At 43.0% G+C, this 16,353-nt stretch overlaps 1 protein-coding gene across 1 annotated transcript; it reads right to left on the reverse strand.

Moving 5' to 3' along the window:
• Positions 1-12,483: 12,483 nt before the first annotated feature.
• On the reverse strand, positions 12,484-14,514 carry LOC126070908 (serine/threonine-protein kinase MARK2-like). The gene has a single exon (XM_049875240.1). The coding sequence runs from the start codon at positions 14,512-14,514 to the stop codon at positions 12,484-12,486; it is 2,031 nt and encodes a 676-aa protein (XP_049731197.1).
• Positions 14,515-16,353: the final 1,839 nt, after the last annotated feature.

Here is a 16,353-nt window from a genome sequence, read left to right on the forward strand (position 1 = left end):
CTGGGACGTGACCTGGGTAAGGGTGGCGTTACCATCCTATCCTAATCTTGTTTAACATAAAATTACAATCCCAGAATAGAGGAGGAGCACAGGATACGGGGAATCATGACCCAGCTAATGCGATACACACATTTTGCGGGGAGGATATAATTTATTCCATGAGGCCTACCTAAGATTCCTCCTGCAATTATGCCAAAAAATAAGTGGCCTGAGGAGGACCAGGAGTCAGGGCAGAAGAGGAGTAGCACAACAACACACCTGTCAGCTCTCTACCCATCCTGGAGAGAAAGAAGGCCAGTCCTGTGCCCTGTGTGGACAGCAACGTCTCCACCAACAAACAGGAAAGTGGGAATTCGACACCTTTAGTGAAGACCAGCCTTGGGCAGGGCAACATCCACAATGCTTTGGATAGTCTATCTGACTCAGTTTCAGGGGCCTCCATGGCATCTGCTTGTACCTCAGTCTCCCTAGCCCAGTCCTACCTGCAACACGAATCCAGGACAGACTCGGTGCAGCCCAACCAGGACTCTGGAGTGTGCTCCAGGGTGAGCAACAGTGACGTGGTACAGTTTAGAACATCTTCCCAGTGTGTCTGTGAGGCTTCCTCTTCATCCCACACCATCAGCAGCAGCGGTGGAGCCCAGAGGGAACTGGTTTCCTCCAGGGAGTGTCAAAACTAAGCTCCTTGCATGTGGACAAGCTGCAAGAGATTGTTGACCAGCCGAGTTTGCCTCAGATTGTGAGCCCAGCCTCTCCCTGTGTCAGCAGCCAGGGATGGCAGGGTTCCACTGAGATTTATTCAGTTTTATTTGCAGAAATACATGTCTTGTTTTGCCAGCTCAGCCTCACATTTTCTAACTCACTGTAAGTGGCTAGAAGGAAAAGGAAGAGGTATTGGGAATGATGTAGAAATTGATAATGGGGATCCATTGATTCAGCTGGAGAATAAATTGGGAAAATGACTTTGGACAGCCTTAAGTGATTGGAACTCAATATATGAAACGCCCCCGCATCACTTTGGCAAGCTCTTGCTCTTTCTTAAGCTGCACTATATATTTTTCACAATGTAAATCCTGTCAGCAATGTCTGCCCTTAGAAGTATTGGCCTATTTTCCTACTAATTATAATGCTCTCTCTCCCCCACCAGTACAAGCCCTTTTACTGAGGCAAAAATGAATCCCACTAAGTGATCAAGGGCAGTGTTCACTAATCAGTGTATGCAAGGAAGACAATGTACATGGTATAAATTAGGTGGCCCAAAGCATGTCTGAAAAAATCAGGAACTGCAACTAGCTTTGAAGTTCTTCCCTAATCTAATCTTCTCATACTGTCAAAACACAAGGTTTTTTTTATTTTTGATAATAGTCAATATTTGTATGTTGTATGGCAATTGTAAATCTGGCCATGCCCACAGTAGTCAGTCATGGCTGCTGGGGGGTTATAGCAAAGAAATTTCATATGGAAAATGGATTTAATCCCATGGAGCTATCTAAGCACTCTTCATATGCGAGATTGTAACCAAATTGACAACTGCCTGCATCCAGTGTGTGCTAAGCCTACAAAATCCATTAATACAGAAATATTTGTTGGAAATTGATGCCAGATGTTACTCTCCTGGGGAATTCTTAAAAAAATATAGATATCCCAACGTACAGGAGACAGAGTCAACCATGAAAATCTGAGAAGCAGAGTCAACTTGGGCAAAATTTATTGGCATGCTACCTCCAAGGCTACTAAAGTTATATAAATGAGTGTGCTAGAAAAATTTCTCCTCGGGTGGAGACGATAGGGCAGGTGGTCTCCCACTGAAAACATTAAACAGGTACAGAAAAGGATCCAATGTATAATAGAATTGATGCCTATTCTTGAAATACTTAGGCCCGCTTGAAAGTATTCCGTGTTGAGTTTCACATGGTCCAGGATCTAATTTGATGGCTAAACTACAGATTTTTTCACAAGGAAGAATATATATATATATATATATATATATATTTTTTTAATCAGCCCAAATTTGCCTATGACGTTAGCCAGAGCACTGCACAAGATGATCAGTCTAACTCTGTTTAGCTTGCTGTGCTAACCTAATTTTAGTACAGAGTCCATAACTGCCCTCTCCTGGCTGACCTTTTCCTGAAACCACACATGTGACCCTAGTTCCTTAACCACTGACATCTATTAGCAATATCCAGAGGCTAGTCTCACATTAATATGTGCACAATGATGGGCTGAACCCATGACCTATCTGTTGACCCAGGTACTGAAAACACGGCAGAGAATTCCCAGCTTTTTTTGGCTATAAGATTAATGTGCTCCTACAAAAAAAAAAAAAAAAATTTTTTTTTTTTTTTTTTTTTTTTTTGCTAAGACCACCTGGAATTTTGGTAAGCTACAGAAAGTCTTCTGTAGAGGGAGATAGAAAACACAGGCACTAGAAAGAGCCTAGAGAAAAACCAGTTGCCATCCAGGGTATTCAGACCATGGCAACCCTAAGTGTGTCAGAGTACAACTGTGTTCCGGAGGGTTTTCAATGGCTGATTCTTAGGGAGATTCTTAGATATGACACCAAAATGTGAGCAACAAAAGAAAATATAGGTCAGTTGGAATTCAACAAAATGAAAACCGTTTGTGCATCAAAGAGCATGATCAAGAAAGTGAAAACCTACAGAATGGAAGAAAATTTTGGAAACTATCTGGGAAATAAGGGTACAATATCCAAAATACGTATAATATCTATACAGCTCATGACAGTCTCCAACAAAAAGGACAAACAACCCAATTTAAAAATGGGCAGAGAGCTCTTGTTCCCAGATCCTCCCATTTCAATTCCCTTGCCTCCTCCCAGAGGCACCTAAGGTGCTGTGACCCTGGCCCCAGGAGTCACTGCTCTTCTCCTTGCCCACCCTTCGGCCCCGCCCACTGTGCCCCGCCCCACCCCATCCCCTTCGGCCTCCGTGGCCCCTCCCCCCGGGACACACTTAGGCAGCTTCTCAGGAGGAGGTGAGTGTGCCCCAGGACTTGCTCTGGAAGCGGAGCTGCCACTGCCTAGCCGCTCTGCTCCAGGAATGGTGCCTGAGGGCTCCCTGCGATTCAGGTCCGGTAACTCCTGTCTGCTTCTGAACGGTCTCTTCCTTCCCCTGCCCCTCAGTTCCTGTCTAAGGTTGCCTTTTATGCTCAGGGCTCGGAGCTTGTGGCAAATATACTGGTTTCACTTGTTTTTCAGGTCTTTGTTGTAAAGAGGGCTGGATAGAAGCATCTTCCTAGTCTGCCCTCTTAGCTCCACCCCCTAAGGTTTCTTTTTAATTTCTTGATAATGTCTGTTTTTGCCTTAGAACGTGTTTACTTCTTAAAGATTATGTTTACCTTTTTTATTGTTGTGAAATTATACATACCATTTGCAATTCAGCATCTTCACGTACACAGTTCAGTAACACCAGTTATATCAATCATGTTGTGCAACTGTCACTAATATCCCTTGCCAAATTTTCTGTCCTATAAACACAAACTCAATGCTTCCTAAACAGTGATGGACAAAATTTGTAACTTGCACATAATCCAATTTTTATCTTGTTGTTTATGCTTTTTCTGTCATATGTCAATACCCATTGCCAAATCCCTCTAATTTCTTCTATTTAAGAATCTTATGACTTTAGTTGTTATCTTTAGTTAGTTGACTGATCATTTTGAGTTATTTGTATGATGTGAGGTAGAAGTTGAGCTTCCTTTTCTTGCATGTGGAAATCCAGTTTTCTTTGTGCCATTTGTTGAAGAGACTCTTTTCTCATTGAATGGATTTGGCGTCCTTGTTGAAAATGAATTGACCAGATATGCTTGGGTTTATTCGTAGAGTTTGAATTCCATTCTGTTGGTCTGTATGTCTATTCACATGCCGATAGCACACAGTTTGGATTACTGCAGCTTTGCAATTGTTTTGAAGTTGAGAAGTGTGAGTCATGTGACTTTGATCCGTGTGTTTGAAGATTATTTTGGATTCAGGGCCTCTAGCAAATCAAGGTGAACTTGAGGTTTGGCTTTTCCATTGGTGTAAAAATGGGTTTTAGAATTTTCATCGGGATTACACGGACTCTGCAGATAGATTTGGTAGAATTGCCGTTTTGACAATATTAAGTCCTCCATTGCATGAAACCGGTATTCCTTTCCGTTTATTTAGGTCTTCTTGAATTTCTTTCAGCAGTATTTTGTAGTTTTCAGTGTATAAGCTTTTGACTGTTAAGTTCAATTTATTCGTCAGTATTTTCTTTTTTAGATGCTATTGGAAAAAGAGTGATGTTCTAGATTTCCGTTTTAATACGATTGTTTTGTTTTTTTGAGTGTATTTCCCTTGAAATTTGTTTCTTAGTTTTGTAGATACACATCTCTCATGAAGTTTTGAAACTTTTCAGTTATCCTTTCTTAAGGTATGATTTTTGTCACTTTCTCCCCCTCTTCTCCTTTGGGGGTAGCAATGCTGGTTGTGTGGATTGTGTCTAGCAGATCTCATAGGCTTTGTTTACTTGTTTTTATTTTTTTTTTTTGCTCTTGAGACTCAGTAATTTCAATATCCCTTTTTTCAAATTTATTGATAGTTTCTTCTTCTTTCTGAAATGTTTGCATTCTCTAGTAAATTTTTATTTCAGTGGTTGCACTATTGAGCTGCTGAATTTTTGTTGGTTTCTTTTTATATTATCTCTTTATTAATGGCTTTCTTTCTTTATTAATAGCCTCATTTTCTTTCATAGTTTTCCTGATTTCCTTTAGATATTTCTCCATGTTTGGTTTTGGCTCTTTAGGCATATTTAAGACAGTCGTTTTGAAGTCTTTGTCTAGTAAGTCTGATGTGTGGACTGGAACGTTTTCTGTCAGTTTATTTTGTTCCTTTCAATGGAACAAATTTTCTTTTTCTTGTATGCGTTGTAATATTTTTTTTTTAAGTGGACATTTTAATATTATAAAGTGGTAACCTGGAAATCAGATTATGCACCTTTCCCTTTTAATGTTTTTAAATTAAATTCTTGAAGGTTATTTTACTGTATTTGTTTAGTGACTTTTTGGAATGAATGTATTCCTGTTTATAGGTGGTCACTGAAACATCTGTTGTTTAGCTTGTGTTCAGCTAGAGTTTTCTTTTCACACTTTACGTTTATCACTGCACACTCTTCTTGCTTGCGTGGTTTCTGGGGAGGTCTGGTGAATTCTAATCCTCGTTCCTTTATAGCTATAGTGTTTTTGTTTCCTCTTGTTTATGTAAGTTTTTCCTCTTTGTGTAATTATCTGCACTTTCAATATCCTATTCCCAGATTTAGATGTTTTGGTATTTATCCTGCTTAGTGTTCTATGGGCTCCTCGATCTGTGATTTGGTGTCTGGCAACAGTTTTAGATAATACTGTGCCATTAAAACTTTAAATATTTCCTGTGTTCCTTTTTCTCTTCTGCTTCTGGTATTCCCTCTATGCATCTGTTAGACTTTTTGGGATTGTCCCCCATTTCTTATTCTCTTTCACTCTTTTTTCTTTTCAATTTGACAAGTTTCCACTGACAAATGTTCAACCTTACTGATTCTTTGCTTAAACATGTGCAACCTACTGATAAGCCAATCGGTGCCGTTTTTCATTTGTGTTACTGTGTTTTTCATTTCTGATTTTTTTTGAGTATTTCTTTGAGTTTCAGTCTGTTCATTTTCATTACCCTTTTATTGTTGCATGTTGTCCACTTTTTACCCAGAGCCCTTATCATATTATCATAGCTATTTTAATTTCCTGGTCTAATATTTCTAACAAAGGTGCCATATCTGAGCCTTGTCCTGTTGTTTACCCAGTCTGTTCAGTCTGTGTGTGTTTCCACGTTTTTGTCAAGCCTATGCTTGATGAGGACTTCCTGGTGGCATAGTGGTTAAGTGCTACGGGTGCTAACTAATGGGTTGGCTATTCGAATCCGCCAAGCTCTCCTTGAAATCTCTATTGGGCAGTTCTGCTCTGTCCTATAGGGTACTATGTGTCGGAATCAACTCGACGGCACTGGGTTTTCTTTTTTTTTTTTTTTTGTGTATGTTCGATGAGGACTGAAGGTAGGCAGTTTTCCCCCTATGTGGCATGTTAGATGCTGTTTGGTATTTCCCCTTCCTCAAGTCTATTAGGCTCTAAAAATTGGAAGTTGGTTAGGTTGGTTGAACGGGTGGTAGAACCATTTCCTTTAAGGGTAGACGGTTGTCAAGAACAAAGTAGTGTTTGCAGTTGGTTACTTTTTTTTTCCAACTGGAATTATGAGAGACTTTTTCTTACAGTTTGACAGTGAAAACCTAGTGAGTCTCCTTTATGAGAAATTCCCCGAAGTGTGAAGGTACTATAAGGCTAGGCCCTGTGAAATTTCTATCTCTCAGTTTCCAGGGATTAGTCAGTTAGCAATGAAGTAAGGAGCCCTAGTGGCATAATAGTTAAGCACATGGCTGCTAACCAACAGGGTGTTGATTAAAACCAGCCAGCAACTCCATAGAAGAAAATACTTGGCTGTTTGCTTCCATAACGTTTCCAGCCTAGAGAATCCTATGGGGGTGTTCTACTCTGTCACATTGCACTGCTATGAGTTGGAATCAACTCATCGGCACCTAATAACATATGATTCTAGGTCAGGAGGTGGAAGTAACGGTGGTGGCATTCTCTGTTCCCAGTAAGCAGGGATTCATTGTAGTAGTGCATGTGTATCTCCAGCTTCTGGGATAGCAGATTGCTCTGTGAGTTCAGATCTGTGACAGAGCTAAGAAGAGTTGTTTCTTTTCAGGTTTTTCTTATTGTGAGCATGCAAGGGACATCCAAGTTCCTTTTATAGTGGAATGGAAAATGGAAATTCCCCTAGTGTTTTTAGAGTGATTTTGAAATGAGAGGAGCTAAAAATACATAGAAAAAAGAAAGAAACAAAAAATCAAAACAAAACCCACAAATACTTCTCCCAGTCTGTGCAGATTGGCTGTGTGCTGGGGCGCTCCTGAAACACTTATAGAGTGAGAAAAAGTATAGGTCTTTCTCAGGTAGTTTCTGAACAGAAATTTTGCTCTAGGTATTTGTAGCCTGCTAAATTTCCCCAAACACACAGTTGCTTTTGAATATCCTGATTTTCCAAAGAAGTACTTCCCATTTTTGGCTTTTAGGCCTTAGGCTATCTATCGTATGTTTTGAGCATACTGTTTAGCCTGAGCCCTCTATGGGCTGTTAGTTCCTCTTGCAATCTTTCCTTATAAATGCCTGCCACCTTAGCAGCCTGGGTCGTAAGTTAGGTCAAAGAGACAAGGTCCTTGCATTAGTCCTTCAGGCATCCCCCAGAAAGATTAGAAGAGACACACACAATGATTTTCTGTACTCTAACTGGAGCCAGGAACAGGGTCCCACCCTGGGATCAGAAGCAAGTGCTGCTACTATAAGATGACCACTGAGTTGGGGAAGAGATGGGGCAAGGGCAAGAAAAGAGACCACAAAGTTGCCTTACCTTTTTGAAGCCATCTTTTCCTTGATTCAGCATTTGCTGTGTTGATGTCAACTGTTGACTCTTTTCAGGATACTCACAGGGTAGCAACACCTTCTAGGTTTCTTTTCCCCCTTTGGTGGGGTGAGAGCTTCATATAACCTATCTCAGCGTCTTGCTGAACTTACCCACTTGATTCATTTTAACATTGCCCTTTGGTAGGGCTCTGAATGAGGGACTGGAACTCAGTAGGCCAGAATCCAAACGTGGCCACTTTCAGAACCAGGATCACTGACAAGATCCAGCAGAGCTCTTCCAACCTCCACAGACTAACCCCCAAAATAAAACTGATTTTTGTCACTTTTTCATTTTCTTATTTTGTATTTTTTTCTAGTTTTTATATGCTTTTTCTCATCTTTTTCTCCTTTAATTAAGTTTTTATTTGCATGTTACTAGTTGCTGTTGAGTAGATAACAGTTCGCAGCAACACCAAACGTGCAAAGTAGAACTGTTTCACAGGGTTTTGAAGGTTGTGACCTTTCAGAGTCAGTTACGAGGCCTTACTTTGGAGATGCCACTGGGTGGGTTTGAACTACTAACCTTTTGGCTTGTCATCCAGGGCTTAACAATTTGTGCCACCCAGGGGCCTAGTTTTTATTTAGTCATCAGTTTTTACCACTTTGAATCCTGTGTTGGGACCCATTGGCCCTAAGCTAAGTAAGACTTGACCCAAGTCCGAGATGATGCAGAGGCCTCTCGGCCATTTCTTCTGAGGAGGAGACCCATGTGTAAGACTACCAAAGGCTCGAAAACCTCTGCAAAGGTACCTTCACCAACGTGAAGTTGGCTAAAGCTCTCCTCACTGGGAATAAGGTAAGATCATTAGGGAGCCCCCGCAACCTCCTGCAGCATCCACAGACTATCCTGAGAGGTTAAAATTATGAAGGCTTTCAATCATACCTTTTCTTTATTCTGCCCTAGAACTCTTCCAGGGAGAAGAGTACGACGGACTTCCCAGTGGATGTGTGGAGCCTGGGAGTCATCTTGTATTTGTTGGTGAGTGAATCCCTGCCTTTTGGTGGAAATGCCTTCATGGAGCTGTGGGAGTGTTTACTGTGAAATTGTTTGAAGTCATCAAGAATGAGAACACACTCCACATAGTGATGGAATAAGTAAGTGGAGGGGAGGTGTTTCATCATGCAAGGGCTCATGGCAGGATGAGGGACAAAGGGGCTCAAGCCACCAAATTCTGCCAGATAGTGCCTGCGGTGCAGGATTGTCATAACAAGTGTATGGTTCAGAGGGGCCTGAAAAGAGAAAACCTACTATTAGATAAGAAAAGGAGCAGCAAACTTTCAGGTCTTGACCTTGGAAATGAATTCAGCCTGGGCAACAAGCTGTATACCTCCTGTGGCAGTTTCCCTTCCTTTATTCTGCCATAGAACTCTTCAGGGAGAAAAGTATGACAGACCCCCCCCTAGTGGATGTGTTGAGCCTGGGAGTCATTTTGTATTTGTTGGTAGGTGGATCCCTGCCTTTTGTTGGAAATACCTTCATGATACTATGGCAGGAGGTAGTGAAGGGACTTTCCCTTCCATATGACTATGCAGTATGAATACCTGCTGAGCAAAATTTTCATTCATGACCCTAGTGAGAGAGGTATTTCAGAGGCAATTCTGACACATCCGTGAATGATGGTGGGTCATGAAGAACAAAAGCTGTATGTGGAGCCACACCCAGATTACAGTGACCGTCAGTGGATTGAGGTGATGTGTTACACATGGTGAGAGATTCAGTGCTTATTGATGATGCCAAAGTACAGTGTTGTGATAGTCATCTATTTGCTCCTGGTCGTAAAACACCTGAGACAGAGGGCCATAGCAGCCTGCAGTGGATCTTCATCCCATGGTGTACAGTGTACCCTCTTGTGCTAACCCAAGCAGAGGAGGTAGAGCGAGGCTGCCATTCTAGCTCTCTTAGTCTTCTAGCGCTGCTGTAATAGAAATACCACAAGTGGATGGCTTTAACAAAGAGAAATTAATTTCTTCACAATATAGTAGGCTGAAAGTCCAAATTCAGGGTGTCAGCTCCAGGGGAAGGCTTTCTTTCTCTGTCGGTCTTCTCATCAATTTTCCCCTGATAGAGGAGCATCTCAGGTGCAGGGACACCAGGTCCAAAGCATGAGCTTCGCTCCTGTTGCTGCTTTATTAGGGGTGTGAGGTCCCCAACTCTCTGCTTGCTTCCCTTTCCTTTTCATCTCTTGAGACATAAGGGGTGGTACAGACCACACCCCAGGGTAACTGCTTTTACATTGGATGAGGGGTGTGACCTGGGTAAGGATAGCGTTACCATCCCATCCTAATCCTCTTTAACATAAGATTACAATCTCAGAATGGAGGACAGTCACAAGATACAGGGAATCATAACCCAGCTAAAGTGATGCACACTTTTTGGGGGGGACATAATTTAGTCCATGAGGCGTACCTAAAATTCCTCTTGCAATTATGCCAAAAAATATGCGGCCTGAGGAGGACCAGGGGTCAGGGCAGAAGAGCAGAAGCATAAGAACAACCCACCCTGGAGAGAAAGAAGGCCAGTCCTGTGCCCTCTGTGAACAGCAACGTTTTCACAAACAAACACGGAATTGACCATTCCACAAATTAAGTGAAGACCACCTTGGCCAGGGCAACATCCACAATGCTTTGGATAGTCTATCTGATTCAGGATCAGGGGCCTCCATGGCATCTACCTGTACCTCAGTCTCTCCACCCCAGTCCTACATATACCACGAATCCAGGACAGACTTGGTGCAGCCCAACCAGGACTCTGGAGTGTGCTCCAGGGTGAGCAACAGTGACGTGCTGCAGTTTAGAACATCTTCCCAGTGTGTCTGTGAGGCTTCCTCCTCATCCCACACCATGAGCAGCAGTGGTGGAGCTCAGAAGGAACTGGTTTCCTCCAGGGAGTGTGAAAACTAAGCTCTTTGCATGCTGAGAAGCTGCAAGAGATTCCTGACCAGCCGAGTTTGCCTCAGATTGTGAGCCCAGCCTCTCCCTCTGTCAGCAGCGAGGGATGGCAGGGGGCCACTGAGATTTGTTCAGTGTTATTTGCAGGATTACATGTCTTGGTTTGCCAGCTCAGCGCCACATATTTCTAACTCAGTACAAATAGTAAGAAGGAAAAGGAGGAGATATTGGGAATGATGTAGAATTTGGTAATGGGGGTCCATCCATTTAGCAGGACAATAAATTGAGAAATGACTCTGGACAGGCTTAAGTGATTGGAACTCAGTATTTGGAGCGCCCCCGCATCACTTTGGCAAGCTCTTGCTCTTTCTTAAGCTGCACTACATATTTTTCACGATGTAAATCCTGTCAACCATAGGCCCTGAGAAGTATTGACCTATTTTCCTACTAATTATAATGCTCTCTCTCCCCCACCAGTACAAGCCCTTTTCCTGAGGCAGAAATGAATCCCACTAACTAAGTGATCAAGGGCAGTGGTCACTCATCAGTACATGCAAGGAAGGTAAAGTATATGGTATAAATTAGGTGGACCAAAGCATGTCTCAAAAAATCAGGAACTACAACTAGCTTGGAAGTTCTTCCCTAATGTAACCTTCTCACACTGTCAAAACACAAGTTTCTTTTTTTTTTTTTTAAATAACACTCAGTATTTTGTATGTCCTATAGGAATTGTAATTGTGGCTGTGCCCCCAGTAATCAGGCATGGCTGCTGGGGGGTTATAGCAAAGCAATTTCTTATGGAAAATGGATTTAATCCCATGGAGCTATCTAAGCACTCTTCACGTGGGAGAGTCTAACCAAATTGACAACTACCTGCTTCCAGTGTGTGCTAGGCCTACCAAAACCATTAATACGGAAATATTTGTTGGAAACTGATACCCAGTGTTAAAAAATATAGACATGTCACTGTACAGGAGACAGAGCCAACCATGAAAAGCTGAGAAGCAAGGTCAATTTGGGCAAAATTTATTGGCATGCCACCTCCAAGGCTACTAAAGTTCTATAAATGGGTGTGCTAGAAAAATTTCTCCTAGGGTGGAGACGATAGGGCAGGTGGTCTCCCTCTGAAAACAATAAACAGGTTCAGAAAAGGATCCAATGTATAATAGAATTGATGCCTATTCTTGAAATACTTAGGCCCACTTGAAAGTCTTCCATGTTGAGTTTCGCATGGCCCAGGATCTAATTTGATGGCTAAACTCCAGATTTTTTCACAAGGAAGAACATGTGATGTCATTCCACAACTCGCCTGGTCTTCGGTCATTAGTGTTCAGTCAGTGAATGTATTCTTGAGATGGTCTCTAAATTCAGGTGGGACAAGCTCAAGGTCATACTTTGGCTCTTGTGGACTTGGTCTGATTTTCTTCAGCTTCAAGATGTTTCAGAAATAGACTGGAGGCCTTTCTTTCAAGTCATCTGTGTGTGGAGTTAAACCGACAACTTTCTGGTTTGCTGTTCAGTGCATCCCAAGGGACTCCAGAGAGATCTCGATGGCCGTGTTAGTGAATCAAGTGGCTTTCCCTATTACAAGCTTTCCTTTGTCTGTCTGAACGGATGAATTTGGGAGTGTTTGTTTTGTTTTCATGAATTCTTTGCTTCATGTTTGCTGCAGCGGATCTGTAGGAATCTGAGAGCAAAGACGAGGTGGAAGTGCTTAAACCTGGAGAGGCCAAGCTGTTGTCGCTGAAGTTTACGTGGAGGAACCAGCTCCATGGAGCCCAACGAGATGATGTGGAAGATCTGCCAAGTGTGCGATGCCAACAGCTGCGAGTGGGATGTCTCCCGGGCATATGTGTTGCTGTGCACACGTGACGTGCAGGCCAAGAGGACTTTGTGCAGTGGAGGATGAAGGTATGCACACTGCCTTGATGATTGCTCAACAGGGTTCAAGTGAAGTGAATTTCGGGCACCTTTTTTAGGTGGGTTTTCCGAACATTGCCTTCAAAATTACAGAGGAGCTTAAACCTTGGAACTCCTGTTTTCTCTCAGGCAGCTGCTGCCCCCATTTTAAAGTGCAAGGTCACTGGTGATTTTTGAGACAATGTTATTGAAGGCCTCAGAGGTCCCTGAAATTCTCTTCACTTTTACCCCATTGAGAGTCCTCCGAGGCAGGGTGCACACCTCCATCCTCCACTGAGTGAAGTCCTGTTGTCCTGGTGTGCCATTCATACACAGCAGTGTGTATTTGTGTGTGAGATCCCAGTCACAGCCATTGGCATCCAACACTTGACAGATCTCCTGCAGCATCTCGTCGGGCTCCAAGGAACTGGTGATCTTCATCCTCCAGGTAAATTTGAGAGAGCGTGGTTTGGCCTGTTGAGGTTTGATCATTTGTGCAGCTTTGCTGTCCGATGCTTTGTGGTCCTTTTTGTCATATGTAAAACAAAGGCATCTTCTCATGAGCTTAAAGAACCTCCCAGTGGCCCGCTTCCAGCCCTGGCTGCTGACAGAGGAAGAGGCTGGACTCACAGTCTGGGGCAAACTCGGCTGGTCAGGTAACTCATGCACCTGCTCCTCAGAGGAAGAGGCTAGACTCACAGTCTGGGGCAAACTCGGCTGGTCAGGTAACTCAAGCACGTGCTCCTCATTTGCGGAGCTTAGATTTGACATTCCCTGGGTAAAACTGGTTTTCTCCGGGGCCCCGGCACTCTCGTTGATGGTGTAGGCTGAGGAGGAAGGCACAGAAACACACTGGGGTGGTGTGATGGGCTGTGGCACCTCACTGTTTCTCCCCTTGGCATACAGGTCAGAGTCCTGGTTGGGCTGTGCCCAGGCTGTGGTAGATTGCTGCCGCAGGTGGGCCAGGGCCAGGGAGAATGATGGAGAAGTAGACACCATGGAGGTCCCCATCCCTCCCTCAGAGAGAGTGTTCAAAGCATCGCGGATGTAGTAACCAAAGGTGGGAATGGTGGGCTCGGTGTAACTACGCTGTTTGGGTTTAGGACAGACGGTAGGAGGCACTTCGTGGGATGAGGAAGGAGTGTGGCTATCGGTGCAATGGGCTTCAGCCTGGGGTTCCAGGGTGCTGGTGTGGCTGTCAATCTCATATGTGTCGTGACGCAGGATCAGATAGGTGGCGTTCGCATCATTGTAATTGTGGTTCAACAGTGAGTCATGAATGTCTTCCTGCACGTAACCCGTGTTCACCGTCACCTCAGTGTGCCAGTGGTTATCGTAGTCTGGGAGTGGCTGCACATAGAGCTTTTGTTTTTCTTCATGGCTCACCTTCATCCATGGATGTGCTAGGATGTCCTCTAACGTGGCTCTCTTTCTTGGGTCACGAATGAAAATTTTACTGAGCAGGTGTTGACACTGGCTAGACATGTGGAAGGGAACGTGATATTGTCCCTGCAGCACCTGCTCTCGCAGCTTCGTCAAGGTCTTCCCACGAAAAGGCAGAGATCCAGTTACCATGAAGTATAGGATGACTCCCAGGCTCCACACATCCACTGGGGGTCCGTCATACTTTTCTCCCTGAAGGAGTTCTGGGGCAGAATAAGGGGGAGTGCCACAGAAGGTATCCAGCTTGCTCCCTGGGGTGAATTCAGTTCCTAAACCAAAGTCTGCAAGTTTGATGTTCATTCGCTTGTCCAATAGTAGGTTTTCTGTTTTCAGATCCCTATGAACAATACTCTTGTCGTGGCAGTACTTCACCGCTGACACTATTTGTTGGAATTTCGTTTGGGCCTCTTTTTCGCTCATGAAGCCATGATTCACTAGGTGGTAAAAGAGGTCCCTTCCACTTGCATACTCCATCACTATATAGAGGGCGTGCTCATTCTCTATGACTTCAAACAGCTTTACAATATTTGGATGATGGAGATCCTTCATAATTTCTATCTCTCTGTATAGTCTGTGGAGGTCGGAGGACGTGTGCTGGATCTTGTCAATTATTTTAATGGCTACCTCTTGGCCGGTGATGATGTGCTGGGCCAGCTTGACCTTGGCAGATGCCCCCTTGCCGATGGTTCTGAGGAGGTGGTAGCGTCCCACATGAGTTTCCTCCACAGCAGAGAAGGCTAAGTGGCTCTGCAGCATGTTGGCTATGGTGCGAAGGCGTAGCGGGCTTTGGGATAAGAGGTGCCCTGGTGGTAGGATTAAAAACTTAAAAACCCAAAACCCTAAAAAGTGGTGACTAAAAACTTAATGAAATATGGAAAAAATGAGAAAAAGTTAAAATATAATCAAAAAGGTAAAATGAGAAAAGAGGAAGTAAAATTTTAAAAACTGATAAAAATAAGATAAATTGTATATATAAACAAAACAAGAAATCAATGAGAAAGATTCAAAAAAGGAATAAATAACATGAGGATAAGAAAAAATACAAAATAAAACAATAATGGTAAGATGATAAAAAAATTAACAAGTACATAGAAAAAAAGAAAAATTGAGGATGTAAAGGAAGAATAAAATGAAAAACGAATGAATGCAAATGAGGAAAAACAAAGAGAAAATAAGAATAGCTGGCGAGGAAATAGAAAAACCACAATTTAAAGAGAAAATAAGCCAAGTTTGGTCACGATGTCTCAGGTCACTGAAGGAGCTTCCTGAGCCAGAAAGACCACAAACCTAGGTTTCCAGGGACTTATATAGGGGCTTGGAGTTCCAAAGAATTGGCTCCTTATGAGGTCACCACAAGAAATGGACCAATAAAAACGGGGGGTAATTGACTGTGCTTTTTGCTCTCAGGGATTCTTTACTCATTTTTTTTAGAAGAAAAATGTGTGTCTGTGTGTGTGTGTGTGTGTGTAGAGCGAGAATTCCACAGAGCTTTTCTTTCCTTTTTATTGATCTTCATGTTATTTTTTTTATTGTGTTGCAAATATACATAATAAAACACGCCATTTCAACAATTTCTACATGTGCATTTGTTACATTGCTTATATTCAAGCTGTGCAAGCATTTCACGGTTTATGTTCGAAATCATTCCACTACCTTTCACATAAACTCAATGATCCTAATCAAAAACTCTTCCTTCCCCCTCCCTGTCACCCCTGGTAACCACTAATAAGCTTTGCTTTGTGTATATTTGCTTCTGCCCTATAAGTGAGATCAGAATGCATCTCTCCTTTTCTGACTGACTGACTTTTCTCAGCTTGGTGTTTTCAGGCTTCATCCATGTTGTCGTATGCATCAAGACTTCATTTTTGGGAGTGTGTGTAATATTCCATTGGAAGTCCCTGGCTTGCACCAACAGTTAATTGCTCATCTACTAGTTTGGGGGTTCAAACCCACCCAGAGACTTCTCAGAAGATATTCCCGGTGATCTCCTTCTGAAAGGTCAGAGCCTTGAAAACCCTGTAGAGTTGTGTGTACGTACCAAAGTTTGTGTATCCATTCACCTGCTGATGGACATATTGGCTGTGTTCATCTTTTGCTTCTTGTGAAAAGTGCTGCAGTGAAAAGTTGTATATAGATTTCCGCTTGCGTTCCTGCCTTGCATAGTGGCTGTTGTTGTTATTAGATGCTGTCGAGTTGATTCTGACTCATAGTGACCCTAGGTACAACACAACAAAACACTTCCTGGTTCTGCCCCATCATCAAAATTGTTGCTGTGTTTGAGCCCATTGTTGCAGCCACTGTGTCAGTCTGTCTTGTCAAGGTCTTCCTCTTTCTCCCTAACCCTCTACTTCACTAAGTGTCTTAGTTATCTAGTGCTGCTATAAGTGCAATACCACAAGTGGATGGCTTTAACAAAGAAATTTATTCTCTCCCAGTCTACGAGGCTAGAAGTCTGAATTCAGGGTGCCAACTCCCTGGCAATGCTTTCTATCTTTGTTGTTTCTGGGAGAAGGTCCTTGTCATGAATCATTTTCTCCTGGCCTAGGAGCTTCTCAGCACAGTGACCGTAGGTCCAAAGAATGTGCTCTGCTCCTG

The sequence above is a fragment of the Elephas maximus genome, chromosome 3 (genome assembly GCF_024166365.1).
Source record: "Elephas maximus indicus isolate mEleMax1 chromosome 3, mEleMax1 primary haplotype, whole genome shotgun sequence".
In the NCBI taxonomy this organism is placed as follows: Eukaryota; Metazoa; Chordata; class Mammalia; order Proboscidea; family Elephantidae; genus Elephas; species Elephas maximus.